This window comes from Brassica rapa, chromosome A09 (assembly GCF_000309985.2).
Source record: "Brassica rapa cultivar Chiifu-401-42 chromosome A09, CAAS_Brap_v3.01, whole genome shotgun sequence".
NCBI classification, from domain to species: Eukaryota; Viridiplantae; Streptophyta; class Magnoliopsida; order Brassicales; family Brassicaceae; genus Brassica; species Brassica rapa.
In genome coordinates, this window is record NC_024803.2 from 4,117,711 (window position 1) to 4,140,596 (window position 22,886).

The 22,886-nt window shown below is 35.2% G+C and overlaps 4 protein-coding genes and 1 non-coding gene across 6 annotated transcripts; all 5 read right to left on the reverse strand.

Moving 5' to 3' along the window:
* Nucleotides 1–4,606: 4,606 nt before the first annotated feature.
* LOC103837403 lies at nucleotides 4,607–11,573 on the reverse strand. The gene is made up of 3 exons (XR_004450877.1): nucleotides 8,973–11,573; nucleotides 8,830–8,891; nucleotides 4,607–8,742 (listed from the first exon to the last, which is right to left on the reverse strand). It is a non-coding gene; the product is annotated as an uncharacterized LOC103837403 (transcript).
* A 414-nt stretch (nucleotides 11,574–11,987) lies between these two features.
* On the reverse strand, nucleotides 11,988–13,536 carry LOC103837404 (probable carboxylesterase 120). Its single transcript, XM_009113762.3, has one exon. The coding sequence runs from the start codon at nucleotides 13,082–13,084 to the stop codon at nucleotides 12,098–12,100; it is 987 nt and encodes a 328-aa protein (XP_009112010.1). The 5' UTR covers nucleotides 13,085–13,536; the 3' UTR covers nucleotides 11,988–12,097.
* A 309-nt stretch (nucleotides 13,537–13,845) lies between these two features.
* On the reverse strand, nucleotides 13,846–17,255 carry LOC103837405 (DEAD-box ATP-dependent RNA helicase 7). The gene is made up of 11 exons (XM_009113763.3): nucleotides 16,761–17,255; nucleotides 16,537–16,671; nucleotides 15,964–16,104; nucleotides 15,780–15,891; nucleotides 15,638–15,708; nucleotides 15,402–15,556; nucleotides 15,221–15,332; nucleotides 15,045–15,146; nucleotides 14,640–14,966; nucleotides 14,463–14,557; nucleotides 13,846–14,376 (listed from the first exon to the last, which is right to left on the reverse strand). The coding sequence occupies exons 1-11, from the start codon at nucleotides 17,163–17,165 to the stop codon at nucleotides 14,064–14,066; spliced, it is 1,968 nt and encodes a 655-aa protein (XP_009112011.2). The 5' UTR covers nucleotides 17,166–17,255; the 3' UTR covers nucleotides 13,846–14,063.
* A 621-nt stretch (nucleotides 17,256–17,876) lies between these two features.
* Nucleotides 17,877–19,220, reverse strand: LOC103837406 (embryo-specific protein ATS3B). Its single transcript, XM_009113764.3, has 3 exons — nucleotides 19,008–19,220; nucleotides 18,801–18,911; nucleotides 17,877–18,379 (listed from the first exon to the last, which is right to left on the reverse strand). Exons 1-3 carry the CDS (start codon nucleotides 19,203–19,205, stop codon nucleotides 18,038–18,040), a joined length of 651 nt encoding a protein of 216 aa, XP_009112012.2. The 5' UTR covers nucleotides 19,206–19,220; the 3' UTR covers nucleotides 17,877–18,037.
* Nucleotides 19,221–19,316: 96 nt separating this feature from the next.
* On the reverse strand, nucleotides 19,317–22,599 carry LOC103837407. 2 transcript variants are annotated; one of them, XM_009113765.3, is made up of 11 exons: nucleotides 21,544–22,599; nucleotides 21,312–21,428; nucleotides 21,082–21,241; nucleotides 20,813–21,001; nucleotides 20,661–20,739; nucleotides 20,505–20,570; nucleotides 20,379–20,426; nucleotides 20,264–20,310; nucleotides 20,062–20,152; nucleotides 19,894–19,973; nucleotides 19,317–19,794 (listed from the first exon to the last, which is right to left on the reverse strand). In XM_009113765.3, exons 1-11 carry the CDS (start codon nucleotides 21,689–21,691, stop codon nucleotides 19,731–19,733), a joined length of 1,089 nt encoding a protein of 362 aa, XP_009112013.1. In that variant the 5' UTR covers nucleotides 21,692–22,599; the 3' UTR covers nucleotides 19,317–19,730. The 2 variants fall into 2 exon arrangements, with proteins under 2 accessions (XP_009112013.1, XP_033134780.1); XM_033278889.1 differs by having other exon boundaries at nucleotides 21,312–22,599.
* Nucleotides 22,600–22,886: the final 287 nt, after the last annotated feature.

The following is a 22,886-nucleotide window of genomic DNA, read 5'->3' on the forward strand; positions in this document are numbered from 1 at the left end:
TTATACAAGCACAATTTTTTTTAAAAAAATGAATGTTATAGAATTACTATTTGATAAATTGTGTATGAAATCCAATGTCATTAAAAATAAAAAAACCTACTATTTAATAAAACGTTTTGAAAACTAATGTTATTGAGAATAGTTAAAATTATAATTTTCAGGAGACTTCTAATCATTTTAGAATGTTTAAGTAAAGTTTCTTATTTAAAAAAAAAACAAATCTCATAATTTTATATGTGATTTTAGAATGGTCTAACAAAAATCATCATTAAAACTCAATTGATCTAAAATAATTAAATTTACTAACAATCAATTTCCAGTGAATGCATGAATGATTACGATTATCGAAGACTGAAGAAGTGAACGCATGAATGATTATCACGATCAGCATTGCTTATCTTCCTCACAGAAGTTCGACAATCTAAATGCCTCATTGATCTTCCCATTGATATGTACACAAAAAAACGCTGAGAGGATCTAAGATGGTTACTGAGATATTCATTTCCAGTGACGTAGAATATTTATTTTAAATTTAATTTATCAGTTCTTTCAAAATGCTCAGTTTAAGAGCTCAACCCCTTTACCATAACTTAGTAAAACGAAATTGAAAATAAAGAAAACCGCATGGATACAACACCAGATATTACACTGAGATACGAAACATGCGCTCATATATCAACTCCAAAATATAAACACTTAAAAACACTAACTTCCCGTAAAGACTATACCAATTTAAACACTTTTTAAGATGCAAAACCTTTCAACAACACTCAACTACATCACTCCTAACAACTAAATACCAAAACACAAGATTTTGAAAATTGGATCAAATAAAATATCCGAACCCTACGCGCCGGAAGACCTCTAGTTTTGTAAAATTTTTAAGGTCTCTAAGTATAAAAAAAAATTTACATGGTAGTTAATTATTCTTTTAGTTAGATTTTTATTATTATTTGATTCTAAATTTGACTTCTGTTTAAAATAATTAATTTATGATCAATTTTACTATATTTTATATAAAACTATAAAGATTCTACTTCAAATTAACTGCAGATATTTGATCCACATTTGTCTTCTTTGTATATATTATGAGTTAAATTTATTTTATATATTTATAGAATTTGATTAAAAATTTATAATATTTTGAATATATAATTTATTGTATTTAATTTAAATGTTAATATTTAGCATTTTAACAGCGACCAACATTTCAATCCAAAACGCTAAGAATATATAGTTTGGTTTTTAGTTTATAAAAGTCTGGTACATAAAATTTAGAAAATGTTTAGGTAATAAATCAAAACTTTGTAGTGTTATATATACATATATGTATATGTTTTTTCAAAAAAAAGTATTTTATATAATTTGAATTTAAATAGAAATATTTTTAAAAAAATATCATGTAAATTTTTTTAATTCGCCTCGGGCTTTTAAAAACCTTCGCACGACACTGTCTGACACTATATGAAGATTTGAAATAGGGTCGAGCATCTTGCACTAGATGTATTGAACACAAAATGTAATTAAAGGGAATTTAAGCAATATATAAGATAGATGGATCAATCTATTTATCATCAACTTTGTGTTTAATACACCTAGTGCCAGATGTTCTGCCCTATTTCAAATCTTCATATAATGAGCATACCATGCACGCTTGAATCAAAGTATCATGCGCCATTAATGGTCTCTAAACATATATATGTAGTATCGCAAGTCGAAATTAAGCTTTATGCCTTTATCTAACCTTCAAGTTTTACGCTACAAATCTGGAAAATAAATATCAAAATGTAGGATTTTTTCCCGTCAAACTTAAGGATAATCCCAAATTAGACAGAGCTAGTATATATCTCAAGTATTTTCATACAATTTACCAACAGAACATTTAATCCCCACGAACTGGGCAGTCAATATAATATTTGCAAGAGAGATGGGGTTAACTATTTTATATGAACATCATTTAATAGATTTTTGGTCAAGCCTATCAACATCCTGATTTTTTTAATGGTAGCAAAAATAGATCCTACAGTCCTCACCATGTGACCTGCTCTTATCTTATATTTTTGCTGCTTATTTTGAATTTCCGGGCTAACGGTCGATAGTTTAGCTGGACAATCGACACACAAGCTATGACAAGTATAATATGCTTTTTTTTGGATCAACTTTTTTTTTTGATCAACGACAAGTATAATATGCTCATATGGGATTTATAATATACACACAAACAAATATCTAAATAAAGCGACATTTAATGTACGTACGTAAACCTTTTGGAACGATAGTTTATTTATACATTGTAAAATTTGGATATAATTCAGAATATTAGGGTTGAGATATCCCTGGCCTTTTGCTTAATTGTGGTGAATATTTAATCTGAAACAGTAAGTTATAAATGTCAATTTAAGATGATAAAAGAAATTTTTGTTGATGATATGAGTTTGTAACCGTCATACGAGTTTTGTAATGATTTAAATTCCACAATGAAGTTTGTATGTCTAAAATCTAAATGAAAGAACTAACATTAGCAAAAGTTAGATATACTAGTGGTCTTCCGGCGCTACGCGCCGGGTTCGTCAATTATATTCTAAATTAATTTACAATTTATTTTATAGTCTTTTAAAGAAAATATGTTCAAAAATATAAAGATGAATATATGTTGAAAAGAATGATATTTTCTGATCCATTTTATAGTGGTTACCAATAGTAGTGTATTACTTTGTTTTAAAGTTTCTTAGTTCAATGTGGAAAAGCATAAGTGGTTGTGATTAATCGCTTCAATAAAAGTAGAATTATGCTGATAGTCGTAGTTCAGTTTAAATTTAAACATAAAGTAACGTTAATGTTCGAAAATAAAAAATGTAGATGCTTGTGTTTGTTTTTGTGATTATCTTATTTGAAGGAAGATATCAAATTGTTTCATCTTCTTAAAATAGTAACAATCTTCGCATACTTGGTCTATGTCAAAGATGCGTTAATTTGTTGGGAACTTCATTGTGGCTGTATTAGTTAAATACTTTATCTTCAAAGGGAATTTAAATCTCGTAAGTGAATTCTTAATCATTCTCTAGCATTGATGGGGACTTGAATTGTGTTATTCTATGTTTATGATACTGTTTCTTCAAAAATCTATTACCTATTATTATTTAGTTATTGTTTTTCATTATTATTTTGGACAATTCTTTTAAATAATATTTTTAAGTTTTTGTCATCAAAAGAGCTTCCAAAGAATACCAGAATAGCTTTTATTAGAAAGACAAAAAACTACTTTTCCAATTGCTTTATAGATATATAAATATAAATAATTATTTAAAGAAACAATAAAAACTTAATATTTTTTATAGTGTTGAATTTTATGTTTTCAAAATTCAAACTTTTTTATAATTTTATGATTTTATTTTTCAAATTTTTATTTTGAATTTACTTTTTAAAATTCGAAATACTTTTTGAAACTATCTTAAAAATTTTGATTTTGAAATTCTAATATTTTTTTATTAAAATAATTCAAACTTTACTCCAAAGCCTCACCATTCAAATCTCAGTTCTACTAAGCCTAGCTTAAATAACAGTAAATATACAATTGTATAGGCCTAAGACTTATTATCCGAGATTCAGATTCGATCCGAGATCAGATCCGGATCCGCTCTAAAAATCCGGTATCCGGAGAGGCCGGATCCGAATCCGGATAGTATGATAAGTTTCAAAGTTTTATACCTGAATTACAGGATATTTGTTATGTTAGGTACCGAAATATGAAATAAGATTTGACTTATAATGATTTTAGTTTATTTCCTCTATCTTTAACAATTAATTGCTATTTTATTATTCATGTTCATTCACACTCATCATATGATTGAATAAAGTCTTAAATATAGAGATTTTACAAATTAGATTGCCAAATAAAGATGTGAAAGTGCAAACTGAACAATTCTCCCTTTGAAAATTTTATTGGCTTTTATCCAATAAGGCAGTGAAGTTAAAATCGTCAATCAATACTTGAGGCTCTTTGTCCACTAATGTATTCTTTAATAACTTTCCAGTTGAAGAGATCTGTTCCTTGCCATGGAATCGAGTTGGACAGATAAATAAATTATCTTAGACTTAGTAGAGCTTCAACGTCACTTGATCACACCGTAGAAACCAGTATAAAGTAAACATCACTAAGAAGAACATGTAGAAATAAGAAGACGGAGCGGCCATGCCTGAATCAAACAAAAGTAGAAGAAAGTTTGCTACTCAGGATGAGTAATAGGCATGTATAATTCAAATTCTTGGTCACGTACATAACATGTAAGATGTCACATGAAGCCAATGCTTCTTTGAGCTGTAATTAGCAAAAGAGCAGTTGGGAAGTTAATCAAATCTCACTTCTTGCTTCACTCTGCCTTTTCTCAATACATTTGTGTATATTATTTAATCACATATCTGCATATTTGGCATAGCTGCATGCACGTACACATGTGCAACATTCAATAAATGGTTTATAGTGGAGACTGGAGATCAGAGAATTAAAAAGATAGTAAGATTTACGTCTTTTTATATGGTGTCCATTCATCTTGTATTTTCAAAACTCTCTTACCTTACATTTTAAGGTTAACACGCTAACAAAGTATGCATGAATAAGAGCCGTGTATAAAAGTGAAGTAACTGAAAAAGTTATTCTGAACACATCTGGTTTGCAATAACACACTTTTTGACAGGGTCAAACATAAGCAATATCCTTTGTCCTGATTTTAATTCAAGTTAGTAGTAGCTCACCTTATACCCGAAAGCAAAATTAACATTTTTAACCGTGACTATGATCTTCATTTTGTTCCAAGTTATAGAGACCAAATTTTCATCTCCTCCGGCTGAAATAGCTTCTCTATGAGCTTCTGTTCTTGGAGCTTCTCAAGTTTCTGTTATAACCCAGACAAAAAGGGAGCTTCCATCGCCAGTTCACAGATAAAAGAGAGGGAAAGATTAGTGACATAACCCTATATATGCTTCAGAAATTGTGGACATTTCAATCGATAATCAGCAAAGTAAAAGTGTAGGAAAGAATAATGAAGTAAGTTTGTGCAACTTTCTTACCTTTTTTTAAATTAGTAGCAAGGCCAGAATTTGCATCAGCGCTAAGCCTAGTGATTAAGGTACCTCACAACTCTTTCCAAAAGCAAGCTTTGGAAAAGTATGTTTCAGTTTGCTGATTTAAGCTTCCATTGATTTACATTCATCTGCATCTCCAGCGTTGCAAGTTTCCTTCTGCACAATACTATAAAATAAAAAGACAATCTTTACTATCTCGTACATGAGTCTGATATTCAATAAGATAAGCAAAGAAAAGGTTAGATACTTGCACATACATCTAACTCATCCCTTCAGCCGTATTTTTAAGCAAGGTGATTAATCATACGGAGGTTTGTGGCTTCTCCTCTGATGGCGGAAGCTCAATAAAATATGTAATCTAAAGTATTTAAATGGGCATCTAAGATCTTATATAAAATAAGATTCATGGAAAGAAGAGGAGAAGAAATAATCATTCACCTCATAGTAGATCATATTAGTTCACTGGAGAAAGCAATTTATAGCATCAGTACCTTGGTAATTATGAATATTGATCTCACCTTGAATATCCTGCTAAAGATCATTCGGATCATTTCCATCAACGGTGCGTGCATATTCAACAACGACACATGTTTCCCAAATCTCCCTAACTGTCCCACTCAGCTCTTTCCAATAGAATCTCAATAAACTAATTGAAGGGAATATTACTCTTGTGTGTAATGTTCTTAACTTTTTTTTGCCGGTCTGGCTCAGGCTCTTTCAACGCCTTAATGACCAAAGATGCAGCTGACGATTCTGAACAGCGAGCTTGACGGTGACACATTGTATGTTGACGGTGGCTTGGGCTTGCATGAGGGTCGCCTGCAATACACCAACAAACAGAAACAAATGAAAACGAAATCATCTCCCAAATTTCAAAAAGCTTACGATTAAAAGAATCGAAAGGATGAATTTTCTCAAGATGGGACTAAACTATTTATAGTCAAGGATGCACAGAAAGTAAGAAATTGAGGAAGGATTCAATGAAAAATTGTGGAAGGAGTGGATAGATGTTGTTAATGAGTGCCTTAAAGACGACGCTTGGATTTAACCAAATTTCGTAACATCTCCAGATTTCTGTCTACGGTAAGTAAAAAGCCAGATGATAAGAAACAGATGCTAGGTTCCAGCATGTTATGGTCGGATAACAATCCATCCACATAACACCGGGGGAGATAGTACGGTGGTAAATGAAAAGAATCAGTACTTCGGCGGCGACGGATTTTAATTGTAACGGTGGAGTATCCGAGAGAAGACTATCTATATTTGTATACAGCCCAATAATCAATTGAATACAGTCTTGATCAAAATTGATCCAACAACTTAATATCAAGCCCATGAATGAAACACACGCAAAAAAAACTTAAAGTCGCTTCTTTTAAAGATGCAGGTAGACGAAATTAACACGGGGAAGCCTGTCTGACGTGGCTGTTTAACTGGTTCTCATTGGTCAATTATTTTTGAGGACGTGGCAGCTTAGATTTTGAGTATATGCTGCTTTTAGTATAGTATAGATATATCAAACTATTCACCATGCATTATACATTGCATGAGCGGTGTGACTGCCACTGGTGTCTTCATTACGACAGATGTAGCTTCAGTCTTCACGTAAATGTCTCGGGTCCATGCAAACTATATTTTCGTATTGTCATTTTAAACTTTACAAGGTTTCTTCTCCTTTCCACTTTTCTTTTATCTCTTTCCTCTTTAAAAATATATATATATATATATATATATATGCTTCCAAGAAATATTCTACTTACGTTCCTTAACCTAATTATTTTGGACAATCGTCAGAATTATTTAAGGTCTCTGATGCACGAAATCTCAGGGCAAGATAACAAAGATACATGAGATTCCTCTTGAAATATACGTACGTTTTTGTACTCATCGCCAACGTCATAATCGTGAAAGGCTTTTTGAAAAGTTGTTGCTTCATGGCTGTATGTTAATTTTTTTTATTATTAATTTGGATGCTTTCGGTTTTACCATATAGTGTCAATAGATTTAACAAATTAAGAAACATCAGGTCGAACAAAAGATGAGATAAATCGAGTCAAATATATATCCAGACTGGTTTTATAAACAAAATTCGAACAACAAATAGTTCTATGCCCAAAATGTTTCTTGTCACAAGAGTCAAGACCCAAATAATAGTATAAGCTGCTTTAGGAAGGGTGTATAGTATTTTTTAAACGAATACGACTATCCGAACCTATCTACGAAATTAATTCAAATATTTCCCATAGAGTCATAGACCCTTGATTGTTAATATTTTCAAGTTTCAAAAACATATAATATTCAAAAAACTCATGAATACTACTATTCTTTAGTCTACCATACCATATGCAAAATGTTGGAATACACGGGGGACAAAAACATCTGAAATCGACAGATCTATCTAACCAGCACCATACCAGTCCACACCACTCCACATTTTCAAAAACATTATTTTATTTTAGGTTATAAACGGCTACAAAATAATTTGAAAATTAATATAATCAAACTCTATACAAATAACAGCCAATTAGTAGCTGCCATGTGGGATACGTTTACCCACGTGGATACCTCAAACTCCTCTCGCGAAACAAAGAGGACGAGTCGTGGTGGGTCCCAGGGTATCTCGTCACGTGAACTCCCCACGTGCCACTGACATCATCGTTTCTCTTAAACGGCGCCGTTTTCGCTCCACGTGTCGTAGTAATCCGTCGTCGTTTCAGCCACGAGGGTTTCGAAGATTCCTCTCTCAAGCTCCGTCACGATTCCTTCGCCTTCAAACGCCAGCTCCGACTGTGTCGCCGTCTCCGGGAACTCTCCGGCCACTAGAACATCAACATCTTTGATAACCAATGCGCGTTTGGCGATTGGTGCAACGTGCGTTTGCGATTGTCTCTGAAAAGTAGTGAACTCTGTTGATGCTCTGTTTCTTGATGATTGCGGTTCTCTGAGCTTTGATGAATCTTTACTCTTCACGATGTTAGTTGTTGCTGGTGATCGACCAAAGGGCTTCTCCTGCATTGTCTGTGTCGGCTTCACTAATCTCGACTCAAAGTTCTCAGCTTTCTTACGTTTCGTTGCAGACTTGCTCTGTTTTTCGCCTTGCTCTGTTCCTTGTAGCTCTTCTTGCACTGTTTGTAACCTGGGCTCGTCTCGAACCTTGGGAGCAACGTTTGTAATCTTAGAAGCTTTCTTGGGCTCGTGAACCTCACGTGCTCGTTGTTCTTTGTTTGTAATATCAGTTCCCATTCTTCTTCTCCGGCTCACGTTCTCCTTCAGCTGCATCACTATCTTCCTAGCGTAATCTCGAGGACTCCTATTCTCTTTATCCTCCACGTGTAGTGAAGAACGTTGGTGTTGGTAAGAGTTGACGTCGACGGATCTTCTTCCGAGTGAAATCCTCGGCGTCTCGGGAAGAGATCGTGTGCCTCCGTCGACAGAGTTTCTTTGGAGAGAGTAGTGTCTGTGTTTGTTGGTGTGAGAAGAAGAAGAAGAAGATGGAGTAGGAGATGATGTGTAGTTGTCAGGAACAAGATCAAGACCCATGAGCCTAGCGACCAAAGTTGGTGTCTTTACACTCGGAGAGTAAGATTCAGTGGCTGCAAGAGACGATGATGATGATGATGATGATCTTGCTTGTGGTTTGGTCTTGATTTTAATACCCATCTGCAGTTTATGAATAAAGGAAGAAACTTTTGAGGAAACCAAGAAGATAACAAAACATAGTGGATTTTAAAAATAATAGTTACTTACAGATATATTGAGGTTTCCATCTTTTCGTTTAGGTGAAAATGGAGTCTCTTCAGCATCTACACCTGAGTTTGATTTTAAAGAGAGAGTGTAAGTAATGTTATGTAGAGATTTGAGAAGTGAAAAATGGAGAAAAGATGGTGTACCTTTGGGGAGATGAAGATGGTGATGGTTAATGGGGAACTGTAAATGTTGCAAGTCGAAAATGTTAAAGACACCACTCATGCATCCCGCCGCCGTTGCGGTGTTTCTGGATGGGGAAGAAGACGGTGGAGTTGCTTTGATGTCTTTCTTTGACTTGCTTGAGGATTTCTTCTTGCCTCCTACACCGAGCCAAGACCAGTCTCTTCCCATTTTTTTTTCGTTTTAAGAGGGTTTGGCTATGTTGTTTGTTTGTTGGTATGGTTTGTGACTTGTGGAAGAAGAAGGAGAAATATGGAGTGGGGGAAATGTTTTTTTTTATATGAGATTGATTAAAATATTACATAGCTGAGAGAAAGTGGATCCATGAAACCGTATAAATAAATATTATCTTTCTGTTTGTATCCATTTTGATAGGGTGGGTGGCTTTCTTCTTTTCCCTTCGTAGGCTTTTTAATCTGAACAAGTTTGTCAAATGTAAAATCAATTAATATTTTGAAAAAGATGAAGAAATGGCTCCTTGTAATTAAAATAAGGATAACGTTTTTGGTTAGAAAAGGGCAAGTAAGAGGGGGCCTGCTGGTTTTGGCTTCTCTAGAATATATATACGTTTGGTATGATGTCGATATCGCACAATGTAATATTGTCTATATAATGTCCTTGTTCTGTTTTTGGATAAAACACATCTCGAGTTATTTTCTATATATATTCAAGAGTTTGTTTTATAAATATATCATGGGAGATAAGCAGAAGTTTGCCTGAATGCAACATAAAATGGTTTTTGGAATATAAGATGGGTTTAATGTCGTAGTGCTTGTTCTATTAGAGAAAAATATGCCCCCAAATATTCAAGAAGAGATTAGTGTTACTATAATTATTTAGTTTGGAGAGAGGGAGATGCGTCATGCACACTTTGTATAGCTTATAATTTGAAAGAGAATCTAAACCTTATGTTTGTTCTCTGTTGACAACGACAATGACAAAGATTTGTATGTTGCATCAGTGTCGAAGTTTGAAAAAAAAAGAATCAGTGTATAGGAAAAGCAAAACATAATAATATATCATTAGTTGTTATCGCTCTCACTATCACCTGTTACTATCATGATGAAAACAACAACTGAACAAGACCCTCATTTACAATAACTTACACATTGTGGAGCTTATATTTTCTAATATGTACCGTGTTTTTACAACTATTAGATAAAGTATTCTTTCACAAGATAGAGATTAAGACCTATAAACACAACGATAACATTGTTCTCGAAAAAAACACATAACGATAACATGGAGATATCCGAATAATATACCAATTATTCATACTAGTATAGTTACACTCTGTGTAAGACTCACAATAACACTACTTGTATATCTAAACAACTAGTCATTTAGAAAGAAAAAAACTACTGAAAAGCTCAGATTACAATAAGATTCGTACACAAGCTACACGGTGGTGTTACCGAACAACGAGGGGATCTTCAACCGTGACCCTTGTGTTTCAAACCATGACGTCTTGATCCTCCTTTCAAATTTGATCTGGCCTAAAACTTTTATTTGACTTCCTTTCTCCCACTTCAATACTATACACTAACCATTAAACAAGTACGATCTGATCTTCCTTAGATTGTATGTATATAAAGTAAAAGAACTTCAGCTAGCCGTGAAAGTTCAATAACATTTAACCTATATATGTAGGCACATGTCACATATATTTAAAACGATGGCATTATGTACAATGTAAATTCATAAATGAAGGGAAAACTGGACCATAAGGTCAATAACATAATTATATTTAAGTGAATGTGGCCAATACAGATCACATGAATTTTTATGGTATGGTCATAGTACAATCCAAATTAAAACTGTCCTTATAATTTAAGCAAAACTAAAAAACAAATAAGATAAGGACGCGTTTTATAAGATTGTGTTAAAACAAACAAAGGGAGGAGGTATAGAAGAACCAGTGCGATGACTTGTGTCTCCAGTCTAGCTCATACTAATTAAGAAAGATCCCAGTTACATTTCTGGACTTTTGTTCCATACAACCACCTTTCAACTTGGCTATCACCTATAACTAAAAGGGACCACATCCAACTTTATATAATAGATGTATGGACCAGTTTATGATATGGTTTTTGTCAAGATTCCAAGTAGTAATTACAATTCAAATCTCATCAGTTTATTGGTTTTATTTACTTACTTATTCATCCAACATATACAGAATTATAATAAATTATCTAAAGTTTTCGGTAGACGCAACCTTAATTCCAGAGTTAATTATTAAAAGACATACAATGATTGCTAGCAATACCGTATTTTTAACTAAATGCGAGTGAGTGAGTTGAAAATTTGGTAAGATTGAAAACATACTGAAAATACGTTGTAAATGTTGAAGATCGTGTAAAAACTTCAAATTTGAAGTTTTGAAATTTATATTTAGAGAGCAAAAAACTCTATATTTGAAGTTATAGTTTTTTCAGAAAAAAAATGTTGAAGATCGTGTCCTTGAAATTGAGATGCATCAACATCTACAAACTCTAGTGAAGCTGAATTGTTTAGAGGAAACATCATCGCTTTTGCCGGACAAATTGGTCTTGATTTTTTTCCTTAATATCCATATTAATGAAATACATTATATATATTTATCGAAAAAATAGTTTAAGATGACGTAAACAGGATAGGAGGTCGACCTTCCCGCCAGCGTTGACAAAGTCTTTGGGGGAGGATTGACTAAAATAAGTTCTTGAACAATAATTTGGGGAGCTAACTTTATAAATAAGCTCATGGATTTGGAGTGTAAAGTTTATAGGTCCAAATGACGTTAGAAAGATATGTAATAAAAAAAAAAAAGAAGTCTAGATATAGTTTCAGGAGATGTATGAGCCTACATATGAAGAACTTTCTAGTCATTCAAAAAGCTCACAGGTAAATAGACTCAAAGAGACCATTTGCATGCGCATGTTGGAACGTTGGAATGTCCCCGACACAGGTTAAGTTGTGTGTCCCATGCAAGGAGTTTCAAATGAGAAGCCTACGAGAGATGTTTAACAGTTTAAGACAAGCCTCTTGGGCCTCTAAACGTTTGGGCCTATAGAATAAGTTTATTTTCGATTTTTTTTTTAATTTTTAAATGTTACAGTGCAGCAAAAGAAGAAATGAACTTCCCGATGGAAGCAAATAAAGGTTTACGCTTAGACGGATCTCCGATCTCCGCACCGTGAACATCGCCGTCGTTAAACACCTCCACCACCTCCACTCCCTTCCTCTTCATCAGCTTCGCCACGTCTCTCTGCCGATCAACCATCGGATCCTCCTCCCCTCCAACCACCATCACCTTCCATCTCAACCCTCCGATCTTCTCCAAACCCCCCGATCCTTCTCCCACCGTCGGATTCGAATACTCATGATCCCGATCAACGCCGACGGGAAGACTCAGATCCCAGAACACGTCGGAGACGATCGGCGGACAAACCTGATCGTTCGCAAGCCTGATCTCAGATCCGCTTCTCTCCTCGCCGCCGAAGAACGGATGGTGCAGAATCATCCCACGGATCCGCAACGGACTCAGATCCGATGCGGCGGCGGAGGATCGCATCCCGACGTTGTACGCCAAGTTCCCGCCGGCGCTAGTCCCCATGAGGAAGACGTTGGAGAGATCGGCGCGAGACTTGATCCACTCCTCGTCGGAGTTTCTGATCCACTCCAGCGCCTCCGCGCCGTCGTCGTACGCCGCCGGGAGCCTGTGCTCGGGAGCGAGACGGTAGGAAGGCGACGCGACGATCGCGTTGAGGTCGCGCGCCATGTCGGAGCAGAAGCCGTGGAAGACTTGGAGGTCGACGCTGCAGAGGACGAATCCTCCGCCGTGGTAGTAGACGACGAGAGGGAGTTTTTGAGAGGGAACGGCGTCGTTTAGGGTGGAGGAGGGAGCGTAGAGACGCATCCACGTGGACTTTGACTTGTTGATGGAGATGTCTTTGGATACGACGGGGGTTTGTGGGGAGGGATCAGGTGTGGCTGGGGTGCAGGGGAATTTCGTGAGGTCGCGGGTGATGGAGCCATCTGGGTTCTTTACGATGTTGAGATAAGCGTAAGGATCAGAGATTGGAGTTGGTTCGGACATGTTTAGTCGATGTGTTATGTTGTGTCTGAACTAAATCACTAATGACTCTTTTCAGTCTCGTCTTTATATAATGGCAATGCTGAAAAAAAATTGTAATTAGAAAAAAAGGTAGCAACAGCTGTTGAAGGTAATATTGTATAATTTCATCATGAATGCACGTCTTATATTTTAATTAAAAAACTGACAAGAAGCCTTTTTGTTTTGTTAAATGCAAACTAACAACTTAACAAGTGACTATAAGTTTTGAGCTAACTATGAAATCATTTTTAAAGGCAAATTGAAATTTAACGATTAACTCAATTACCCATTGTAATATTTTAGTTAATGCAACTCAAGTAGAGAATAAAATACTCAACCACTACAATCCTCAAGCACATCGACATTCCAGGTGGAGAAAACGTAAACTTTTGTTCTCTTTAGTGCATTTAAACAAAAGGCATTTCTTAATTCACAAGTCTTGTTAATACCTCTCTTTCATAGAGATAGTAACTTACACAATCAAGAAAGCTTAGATTAACGTATAATTGTGTTTTTTTTCCAGCTATTATTTTTTAAAAATAGAAAAGTGGCAAAATATAGAAACGCAAACGCATATATCATAGTTTAGTTTATTGATTATTGTCAAAAAAAAAAATAGAAACGCCAACCCACAAAATGACGTTCATCATACATTTGGTTCTTAAGAAGACATTCAAAGTAACGAACTCAGCACACATCATCCATTGATATAGATATCTTGAGAATGAAACAAAAACTATAGCTTTAGGAAAAAGCAATACTCTATATTGAAAGAAATTGTATCATCATTGTCATTAAAATTACACAAAACTGAAAGGGGAACACAAGAGCTCCCCTCTTAAGTTGTTCATAGAAAGATAAAACAAAAAAAACACACATAAACACTATTATAAAGTAGAGAAACTTCCAGAGCAAGATGAAAGTATAAGAGTTTTTGATTAGGTGTTGGTGTTAAAGTTTTTCACCATCTCTGGCTTCCTCCACCACCACGACCACGACCAAATCTACCTCCTCTGCCGCGATTATTAAACCCTTGGCCACCTTGGCGGCCAAATCTTCCTCTTGGCATTGGCTCTCTCTCTTGAAGCTTAGGCAACTCCTTAACAATCTCCAAGCTCACACTAGCAGTCTTTTGCGCAGCTGACATGAACTGGTCTACATCCGATTGTGCAACATCGAAAACCGCACCTTGTCCATCTGCCGTTAGAGTAAACCCTTCAATCGTATTAACCTTGTCTTCTGGTAAGATTCTCTTTAGTGCACCAAATACAAATCTGCACAAACCACAATCCCCTTTAGTATTCTCTTTTTTAATGTTTAGCAAAAACTACACAAGCATGGTAAGAGAAGAGGAGCTTACGATGGAGTGTAAATGGGTTTCCCTGCTTCAAAAAGTAGTGTGACATGGTTCTCCAATGATGATAGAAGTGACCTCTTCTTTATCTCAGTGAAGCCCTGCACAATCATTCAAAACTCTTTAGTACGTTGCTTCAAAACAACATTAAGATAAGAATGTGAGGACTCATGAGAGACTTACGGCGGTTTTCGCAAGAGCTTTTGCAAGGAGTACTTCTGCTGATACACCAGAACTCTCCAACAGTTCCTTGGCAGCAGCCATAAACGCAGGAACCACACTGTCACAGACTTGCGTGATCTTCTCCGCAGCTTCCATACCAACAGCTCTGGCGATATCATTAGGCTGAGGCGCAGAAACGTGCTCGAATTTGATACCGGCTTGTTTCTCAATCCTAGATACTCCAGACTTTCTAGAATCGTATAGCATAACCGCTACTCCAGTGTTGCCAGCTCTTCCTGTTCGGCCTGAACGATGGATGTAATCTTCAACATCACGTGGAGGCTCACACTACAAGAGAATCAAAAAATCATGTTAATCGTTGCATTAAACAAGAAGGATTAGAGATTGATGATGTCTGCCACTGACCTGGATGATTAGCTGCACGTCATTGATGTCTAGACCACGAGCAGCAACGTTTGTAGCAACCAACGTCGAGAACTTGCCCTTTCTAAATCCAGCAAGAGTAATCTACAATCACAGGATTCATCATTAGCTTTGCCTGAGCGATTCAGTAGGATAAAAAAAGTATAATAACCACATACCTCACGCTGTGATTGTTGGATGTCACCGTGCAAAGCTCTTGCCCCAGGCAAGAGACCAGAGAGCTCAGAAGCTTGGTCTTTAGTCTCAGTGAAAATGATTGTACTACCTCCACTGAAGAATAATAATTTGTATAAGAGACTTTTAACTATTAAATGATTATTAAAGTAGTAAACTGTTTACCTGCTGTATAAGCTGATGATGTCAGGAATCAAACGAGACATGGCTTGCTTACTGCAGGGAAGAGCAATGTGTCTAACGCTGTTACTAGCCTTCATTTTATCATTACCAACAAGATCAATAGTCTTCTTGTCTTGTTTAAGAAACCTAGCAGCAATCTGGTAGTAGCAAGAAAGATTCAAAAGGTTAACTAACTCACGATAGAGAGCGAAAATTGAAATATTTGAAAAGGGACGTACGGTTTGAACCCACGAAGGCAATGTAGCACTGAAGAGAAGCGTCTGAACTTTCTTAGGATCCTCAACCTTCCCTGAAGATTTAGACCAACAGAGTTAGTTGTTTCATATCAGAAGAAACAACAAAAAAACACAATTACATTACCTAATATAAGTTCAACATCATCAACGAATCCCATTCTCAACATCTCATCAGCTTCATCAAGAACACGGAATTGTAGATAAGTCAAGTCGAGGTTTCTCCTTTCAATATGATCCTACAATGAATAAATCAAATACAATTTCAACAGACCACCACACAAAACAAAAAAAAAACAATTATGACATACCTTGATACGACCAGGGGTCCCAACTACAATGTCCACACCTCTCTTTAGTTTATGCTCTTGAGGTGCGTATGGATCGCCTCCATAGACACAGCAAGCAGCTAACCCAACTGCTCCTCCGTATGCCTCAAAGTCAGCAAACACCTACACAGTAACACCATACCATCAATAAAAAAATCATTTGAAGTTGCTAGGAGGTGAACTAGATACGCGAACTAGGCATTAATGAATTTTCAAATTATTTAAACATTAGATACAGAAAAAAAACCAGCAAACACCTGCAAAGTAACACCATACCATCAATAAAAAATCATTTGAAATTGCTAGGAGGTAAATTAGATAGGAGAACTAGGCATTAATGAATTGTAAAATTATTTTAAAAAAAAATAGATATAGAAAAAAAATATCAGACAAATTTTTGGACTTATACTAAACCTTGTTAGAGTTGATTTACAACTATTTAGATAAAATTAGACCAATTTTAAATTGTTTTAAACGATTTGAATTGCTTAAAAAATTGTTTAAAGTATAACCAAATTTTAGAACATTGAATAACATCTCAAAAAAATTTATTACCTGCTTGGCCAATTCTCTGGTCGGTAAAAGAACCAAAACACTAGGAGGCCTTCCATAACCATTCTTCCTCTTGCTCTTCGCAGGCCCATTGATCAATGACTCCAATATAGGCAACACGAAAGCCAACGTCTTACCCTGCACCACACCACACACGATCAGTAAAGCCACAAACTTTTGAAACTCTTCACACCAAACAAAACATATCAAAGTATCAAACTTTTTACCTGACCAGTACGAGCCCTTCCGACCAAATCAGCACCATCAAGAACCATATCAAAAGTGGTAGCTTGAATCGGGAAGAGAGCTTCGATGCCCTTCTCCTTAAGCTTGGCCTTCAAGGGATCAGAGATACGAAAGTTCGAGACGGCGTTAGGGTTATCGACTTTGACATCTTCAACAACACTTAGCTTCACCTTCTTGCTGCTCTTCTTCTCCGGCTCTTCCTCGGACTCGTCAATAGACTTGCGCTTCTTCTTACTCTTCTTCTCTTCTCCATCGGAGTCTGAGAGCTTCAGCTTCTTCGCTTTCTTCTTGGAGTCCTGCTGCTCTGGGGTTGTAGATTCCAAATCTATCTTCTTCTTCATCTTCTTCTCCTCTTTCTTCTTGTCGGATAAGGCTAAGGAAGGCATTGGAATCTCTCCTGCTTCTGTCTGAGAGATGGAGGCGGTGAAGAGAAGCAGGGAGAGGTAGAGAGGAGGAGGAGGAGACAAGTGTAGGGTTTGTGTTTAGCTTTATAGTTTTTAGAGTTGCCGTTGAGGCGCCGTTGATCAAAAACCCTAATGAAACTTTGCAATCTCGTCCGTTCAGTTTAGGTCTAGTGACTTGCCGTTTTCTTATTGGTAAGTAACAATGCGTGTCGGCATCGATTTTTTGATAGGCCAATACTTATATTTTTTGTATTAATAAATTATGTATCTCATAATTATTAATTTATCTTAAATTCTTATAAACCGCAATAATTATTTAAATATATAAAATATTATAATAATAATAAACAAGGGAAAATCATATATATGTTTGTATAATAATATAATGCTGTAATCTTTTAAGAATATATAAATTTTTATTTATCTATAATATCATATATCATAATGTTTATATTATATATATTGTTTTATTTTATAAATGCTTAAACATGATGTGGATTTGATTAAACGTTCTAGACGTTGAATCACTGTCCACTTGCCACATTGAACACTGGTTTATAGGGAATATATTCCAATTTCAGTTTCGGTTTGGCATGACATAACAAGATCTCCACCTGGTTTGAAACCAAATTGAAATCTCAAACAAAATCAATTTGGTTTCTTGCTCGATTTTAACAAATACTATATTGTTGATGAAATGCAGAAAATCTATAATGAATACTCCGTTTATATCTACACACTCTGTAAATTAGCAGTAGTAACTTTATCATAGCATGATAACAGATCAGAGGAAAATCTGCATAAATCCTCCTAATATGTTCACACAAGACCGACATTAAAACCGCCTTAACACCTTACGAGAACAATATTAAACCAGCGACAATAAACCCTACTACTACGAGCACGATTCTTTCGAGACCAATGGCGCCTAAGACACTCGAATCCGACGCGCTCTTGCAGTAATTGAAACCATACCATACACTCTCAGGGACGAGCGTGTTATAAGGGAAGGTGACATCCGATTTGGAGCCATGGCTATGTATCTTTACACTCTCTGGGATCCAACCATCTGGACCAGACCTGTAGAGATACACGTAGCATAGTTGGTATGTGCATGGTCCGTTTATCTCAAACGTGTCGGATGAACACTGCTCAAACGTCTTTATAGATGGATCGTCAAGCCTCGGTGCATATATCTGACTCCAAGGAAACAAAACCAGAGCTGTGAGTTCCATAGAACCAAAGCTAAAAGTGGACACCAACTAGACCGGTTCAGGACAAAATCAAATGAAACATTCGCCTACGGCCCCAAAATTTTTGAAAAACATTATATAGACATAATAGACTTCCAAATTTGTAAAAAAAGAAAAATTATTGAAATTTTAACTAAATTGTTTACAGTCTCCAAAATATCAGGGACCAGCCTTGACACCAAAGCTAAATTGCATGATTCGAGGAACTGTAGTTGATAGATTTCATCCAGACAAGTGAAACTGTTATAAGTAACAACACCAAGAAACTGACTTGGCCATGCTTCTAATGTCTGAAACATTCAAAATGTATCCCTAAACCCTAATTTGATAAACCAAATCAAAATTCAAAAAAATCTCATCAAACCTGGTTTCCGTATGCATCGCCGAAAGCGATGCTGATTTGATCGCGCGTGTACCTCGACGACGAACAGCTCGTCGAGATGATCACTCTGTAAGAACAACTAGTCCCTAGTTTCTGCAATCATGGAGCGAAATTTCACACACACGCACATACCAAGAAAACCATTAACGGAAGTTCAGACGGAGAAGGGGTGATGAAAGAGGGACGAACCTGGATGAGGCTGACGTTGAAAGATTCAGCGGCGTGACGCTCCAGGACTTTGGATTCGGAGACTGAGAGGGAGACGAAGCAGAGGAGGAGAGTGAAGAGACGTGTTGACACCATTGTTGTGCTTCTCGAAATCGCTCGGGGAGAGATGACGAAAGTAAAGAGGGGAAGCGAAACAGTAATCGAGAAGTATCGAACCATTTTCGTAACGAACCAGGTTATACCGGGAGAAATTTAAAACTAATTTTAATTTCGGTTTGGTTCCAACCGAGTACAGGAAACCGAATTAATTTAAATTCTCTTATTTTTATTGTAGAAACTGATTAGAGATTAAACAAGTACAAGTATCATAAACTACACCATAGTAGTATTCATTGTACAAAAGTGAAGTAAATTTAATATTTTTTTAAAAAAAGTTATACAAAATGGTTATGCGAAGTTATCTAGTAATTTCTACCAAGAACATGTTCATGAGTTTGTCTTTTTCAAAAAAAAAGTTCATGAGTTAGTTAAAGTCTTTAATCTTCTGAGTTAATAAATAATAGCTTACATAACATATGACCACACAACAACAAAAAATCAATGAAATATATTTCTCAGCATATATCTAAACAAAAACAAGCGTACACGTTTCTATGTATAGAGACATAGGAATGCGTGTGTATAAATCAACATGATAAGAACATCTTCAAGGTGAAGATTAAGCAATGATCTTCAAGGTGAAGATTAAGCCATGATTAAGCTCCCTGCAATTTTCTGTGAATCGAATTTGCTGCATAAATCCAGGCCCCTGTTCAAATAATATTATCAATGGTGTGTGATATCTGTTTTGGCCTGTTGTTGTTTTTTTTAACTATTGTATAGCTTTAGTAGATTGCATTTTAGTTACCTGTTAATATATGTCCTGCAAGACTTTTGAGTTCCATATTTGATGCTAGTTGCTTCGCCGAGTCCTTCTTTGCTTGGTCTCTGTCAAGAAAAGGAAGAGATTGGAATATGGTCAACATTTTTATACAATGGGACTTCTTATGAGTTTAGAAGAGAGTTAAGTTACAACCTTTGAGTCTAGAGGGAAAATCTTAGATTCATACACTTGGCAGTGTATCTTCCCGCTGTGGTTTCCTTTGGCTCTCCTACCTTTTAATAGCCTGCAGAGAACGGGCGTGAGAACGTTCTTGGGAAAATGGACTCTAGAAACTAGATTAGACTAGGCTAAACAAGGAAAGTAGATTTATGGAGTTTCAAAGCTATGCACTAACGTTCTGGAGTTAGTAGCTTCTTTCTCTTGTATGGCATTAATCTTAGCCTGCAATGTGAGACATCATTTAAAAGAACATTTGAAAGATAGATTTATATGTTGGATGTGAAACTTACATTTGAAGAGCGTTCCTTTGCTCTCAGTGATGTTCTTAAACCAAATGCCTGATGCAGAAAATTATGTTAACACATGAGGGATGATAAGATCTTTCAGACTTGTAGATGTGGGAATATTAGTTATACCTTAAGATCTTGAGACCGTACAGTATTACTTTTAGGCAGAGGTGCTGAAGAAGGTTCATGATTAATCTGCAAAGGAACCCAAAACATTAGTTATTGTTTTCTAACTACACCTTCTGAGAATGTGGTAATGAAGAAACTACGATTGAAAAAAACTACATTTTTGTTGGTAGTGTTTATTTTAGGTGAAGTGATCCTTGATTTTGCATTCTGCTTGATTTCTGAGTTAACCTTAGACCTGAAACATCAAAACATGTTATAAGGAAGCCAAAACAGTCTTCTTGACGAGCCTAAGCCTGGATTCTGAGTACCTGTGTCTTTCAGATCTTTCTGCAGTTCTGAGTTTCGGTTCCTTAGGAACAGTGAGTTTAGATCTTCTGTTGGAGTTAATTTGATCCATCTTAGCTTCCAGTTTTTGCGTTTTGGTGTCTTGGTTTTGCAACTTAGAGACTAAGATTGGAGATAAGTTATCACCAAACTTTGCTAATGACCTCTGACATCTAAAACACCAAAAACTATTTGTTAAAGCCAAAAGAAAGAAAAAAAAAAACTCACATTAATGGCTTCCTCATTGGTGTACCTTGTCAAAAGTTGAACGGAGTAAACGTCTAATGGTTTATTCTGCCTTGCAAGCAAAGAAACAGTAGGTCTTGTTAAAGTTGAGCTACTACTTGATTTTGTTTTTGATTTCGGTTTTGTCTTGGAGACATCTTTAACCGTTTGGTTATAATATATGAACCCTGAACAACAAGTTAAACATGAGGTCTCTGAAAACATTTATGCAGAAACCAAGATAAAAAAAATCATTACCATTGTATTTATCTTTTGGATTAAGACCGGTATCCACAGGCTTAGTTTTTGAGCTGGTGTTTGTAAGTTGCTTAACTGGAAGTGGCTCAAGTTTCCAATTAAACTTTGGGCTAAAAGCTGAGATAATTAAAAAAACATCATAATTAATATTATTACCGAACTGTAAGAGAGAGAGAAACAAAAAGACAAATGTTTGTAATAAACAGAATCTTTGCCCTAACGTGTGTCTTACGCGAAGGAGGGTAGTTTCCCGCGGATTCGAACCAGAACTCGATTTCATCTGTCTCGGAATCAAGCTCTGGTCTGGAGAAATCGTAGAAACGAGGTGCATCGAATTCGAAATCAATGTCGAACTCCTCCAACGAAAAACACGGAACCATGATTAAGCCGACGAAATCGGAGAGGGAAAGAGTTTCACATTCAACAGAATTACAAAAGAATCGTGAGATGCTCTTCTCCTCTCCCTCTCTCTCCTTCCTAGTCGAATGAATTTCCAGAAAATTAGGGGAGAGAGAAGGATTGGAGATGACGAGAGAGAGAGAGAGGAAGAAGGTAACGGCCAACGGCCCTTATTCAGTTGGCGCGGATTCTATCTACAGCTCACAAATTCTGTATTTTGAGTTTGGTTCTCTAGTTTTTAAGTTCCACCAAAATATCTAATATGTTTTAATACGTCGAATGTAACACCAACTGATGTTTCTATCCAAAGTATTTTTCATTCACTACAATCTTAAACTTTAAATGAAGAAAGATACTAGGGATTAACCCGGGCTACGCCCGGGATTTTTATATTTTTCTAATTTAAGTTGTTAAATTATTTATATTTAGGTTATGATATATATTTATATAAATGTTAAGATGTATGTCATAATTAAAATTTATTTTTAAATTTTAACACGTTAAATTAACATATTTTTTACTATTTAAATATTTTTTGTAATTTTATTGGCTATCTAGTTATCATATTTAGGAAAACTATCTGTTGAGTGTTGGAATAAATGTTTTAGATATTTAATTAAACTGCAGAGTATTTTCGGATCGACCACATGCTTAACAATCGATCAATCCGTAAAAAAGATGGTCGATCTTCTTGGCGAGGTAATTACAATTTTAGCAAAAATATCTTTGATTTTCAAATTTAAGTATATAACTATTCTTTTGAATATTATTTTTTTTATTGTATTTTTTGATTAAATTATTGTATTATAATGTTTATGTAAATATTTTTTGTGATGTTTGAATTTGTGTTGTTCGTATACTTAACCTAGATGATATTGATGTTTAACCATTTGTTTTTTTATTTTTTTTTTTAATCAGAAATTGTTTTTATTTAAAAAAATTATTCATATATAATATAATAGTTTAAGTTTGGAAGATTAATCTATATATATAAATTATGTATATTTTTTAAAAATAATTTAAGATATTATATATTGAGTAACTGAATTTCTTATCTTGAAAATAAAATATTTATATTTTTGTCTTCATGTTATACTCACCAATACATCATTGATATTTATAACTCAGTATGTTTTTAAAAAAACTTAGTTTTAAGTAATAAACGAATTTAATAAA

Bases quoted from the DNA above. Each gene is read 5' to 3' on its own strand.
- LOC103837404 (XM_009113762.3), bottom strand. From the start codon at position 13,084: ATGTCCGAACCAACTCCAATCTCTGATCCTTACGCTTATCTCAACATC.
- LOC103837405 (XM_009113763.3), bottom strand. From the start codon at position 17,165: ATGCCTTCCTTAGCCTTATCCGACAAGAAGAAAGAGGAGAAGAAGATG. The intron at 16,672-16,760 runs GTAAAAAGTTTG...GGTGTGGTGCAG, and splicing joins GAAGGGCTCGTACTGGTCAG to GGTAAGACGTTGGCTTTCGT. The intron at 16,105-16,536 runs GTAATAAATTTT...GTTACTGTGTAG, and splicing joins CCAGAGAATTGGCCAAGCAG to GTGTTTGCTGACTTTGAGGC.
- LOC103837406 (XM_009113764.3), bottom strand. From the start codon at position 19,205: ATGGTTCGATACTTCTCGATTACTGTTTCGCTTCCCCTCTTTACTTTC. The intron at 18,912-19,007 runs GTTCGTCCCTCT...CCATGATTGCAG, and splicing joins TCAACGTCAGCCTCATCCAG to AAACTAGGGACTAGTTGTTC. The intron at 18,380-18,800 runs GTTTGATGAGAT...CCTTGGAGTCAG, and splicing joins GCGATGCATACGGAAACCAG to ATATATGCACCGAGGCTTGA.
- LOC103837407 (XM_033278889.1), bottom strand. From the start codon at position 21,642: ATGCACCTCGTTTCTACGATTTCTCCAGACCAGAGCTTGATTCCGAGA. The intron at 20,571-20,660 runs GTAGTTTTTTTC...GTTCCTTTGCAG, and splicing joins TAAACACTACCAACAAAAAT to ATTAATCATGAACCTTCTTC. The intron at 20,153-20,263 runs GTTAGTGCATAG...CGTTCTCTGCAG, and splicing joins GAAGCTACTAACTCCAGAAC to GCTATTAAAAGGTAGGAGAG.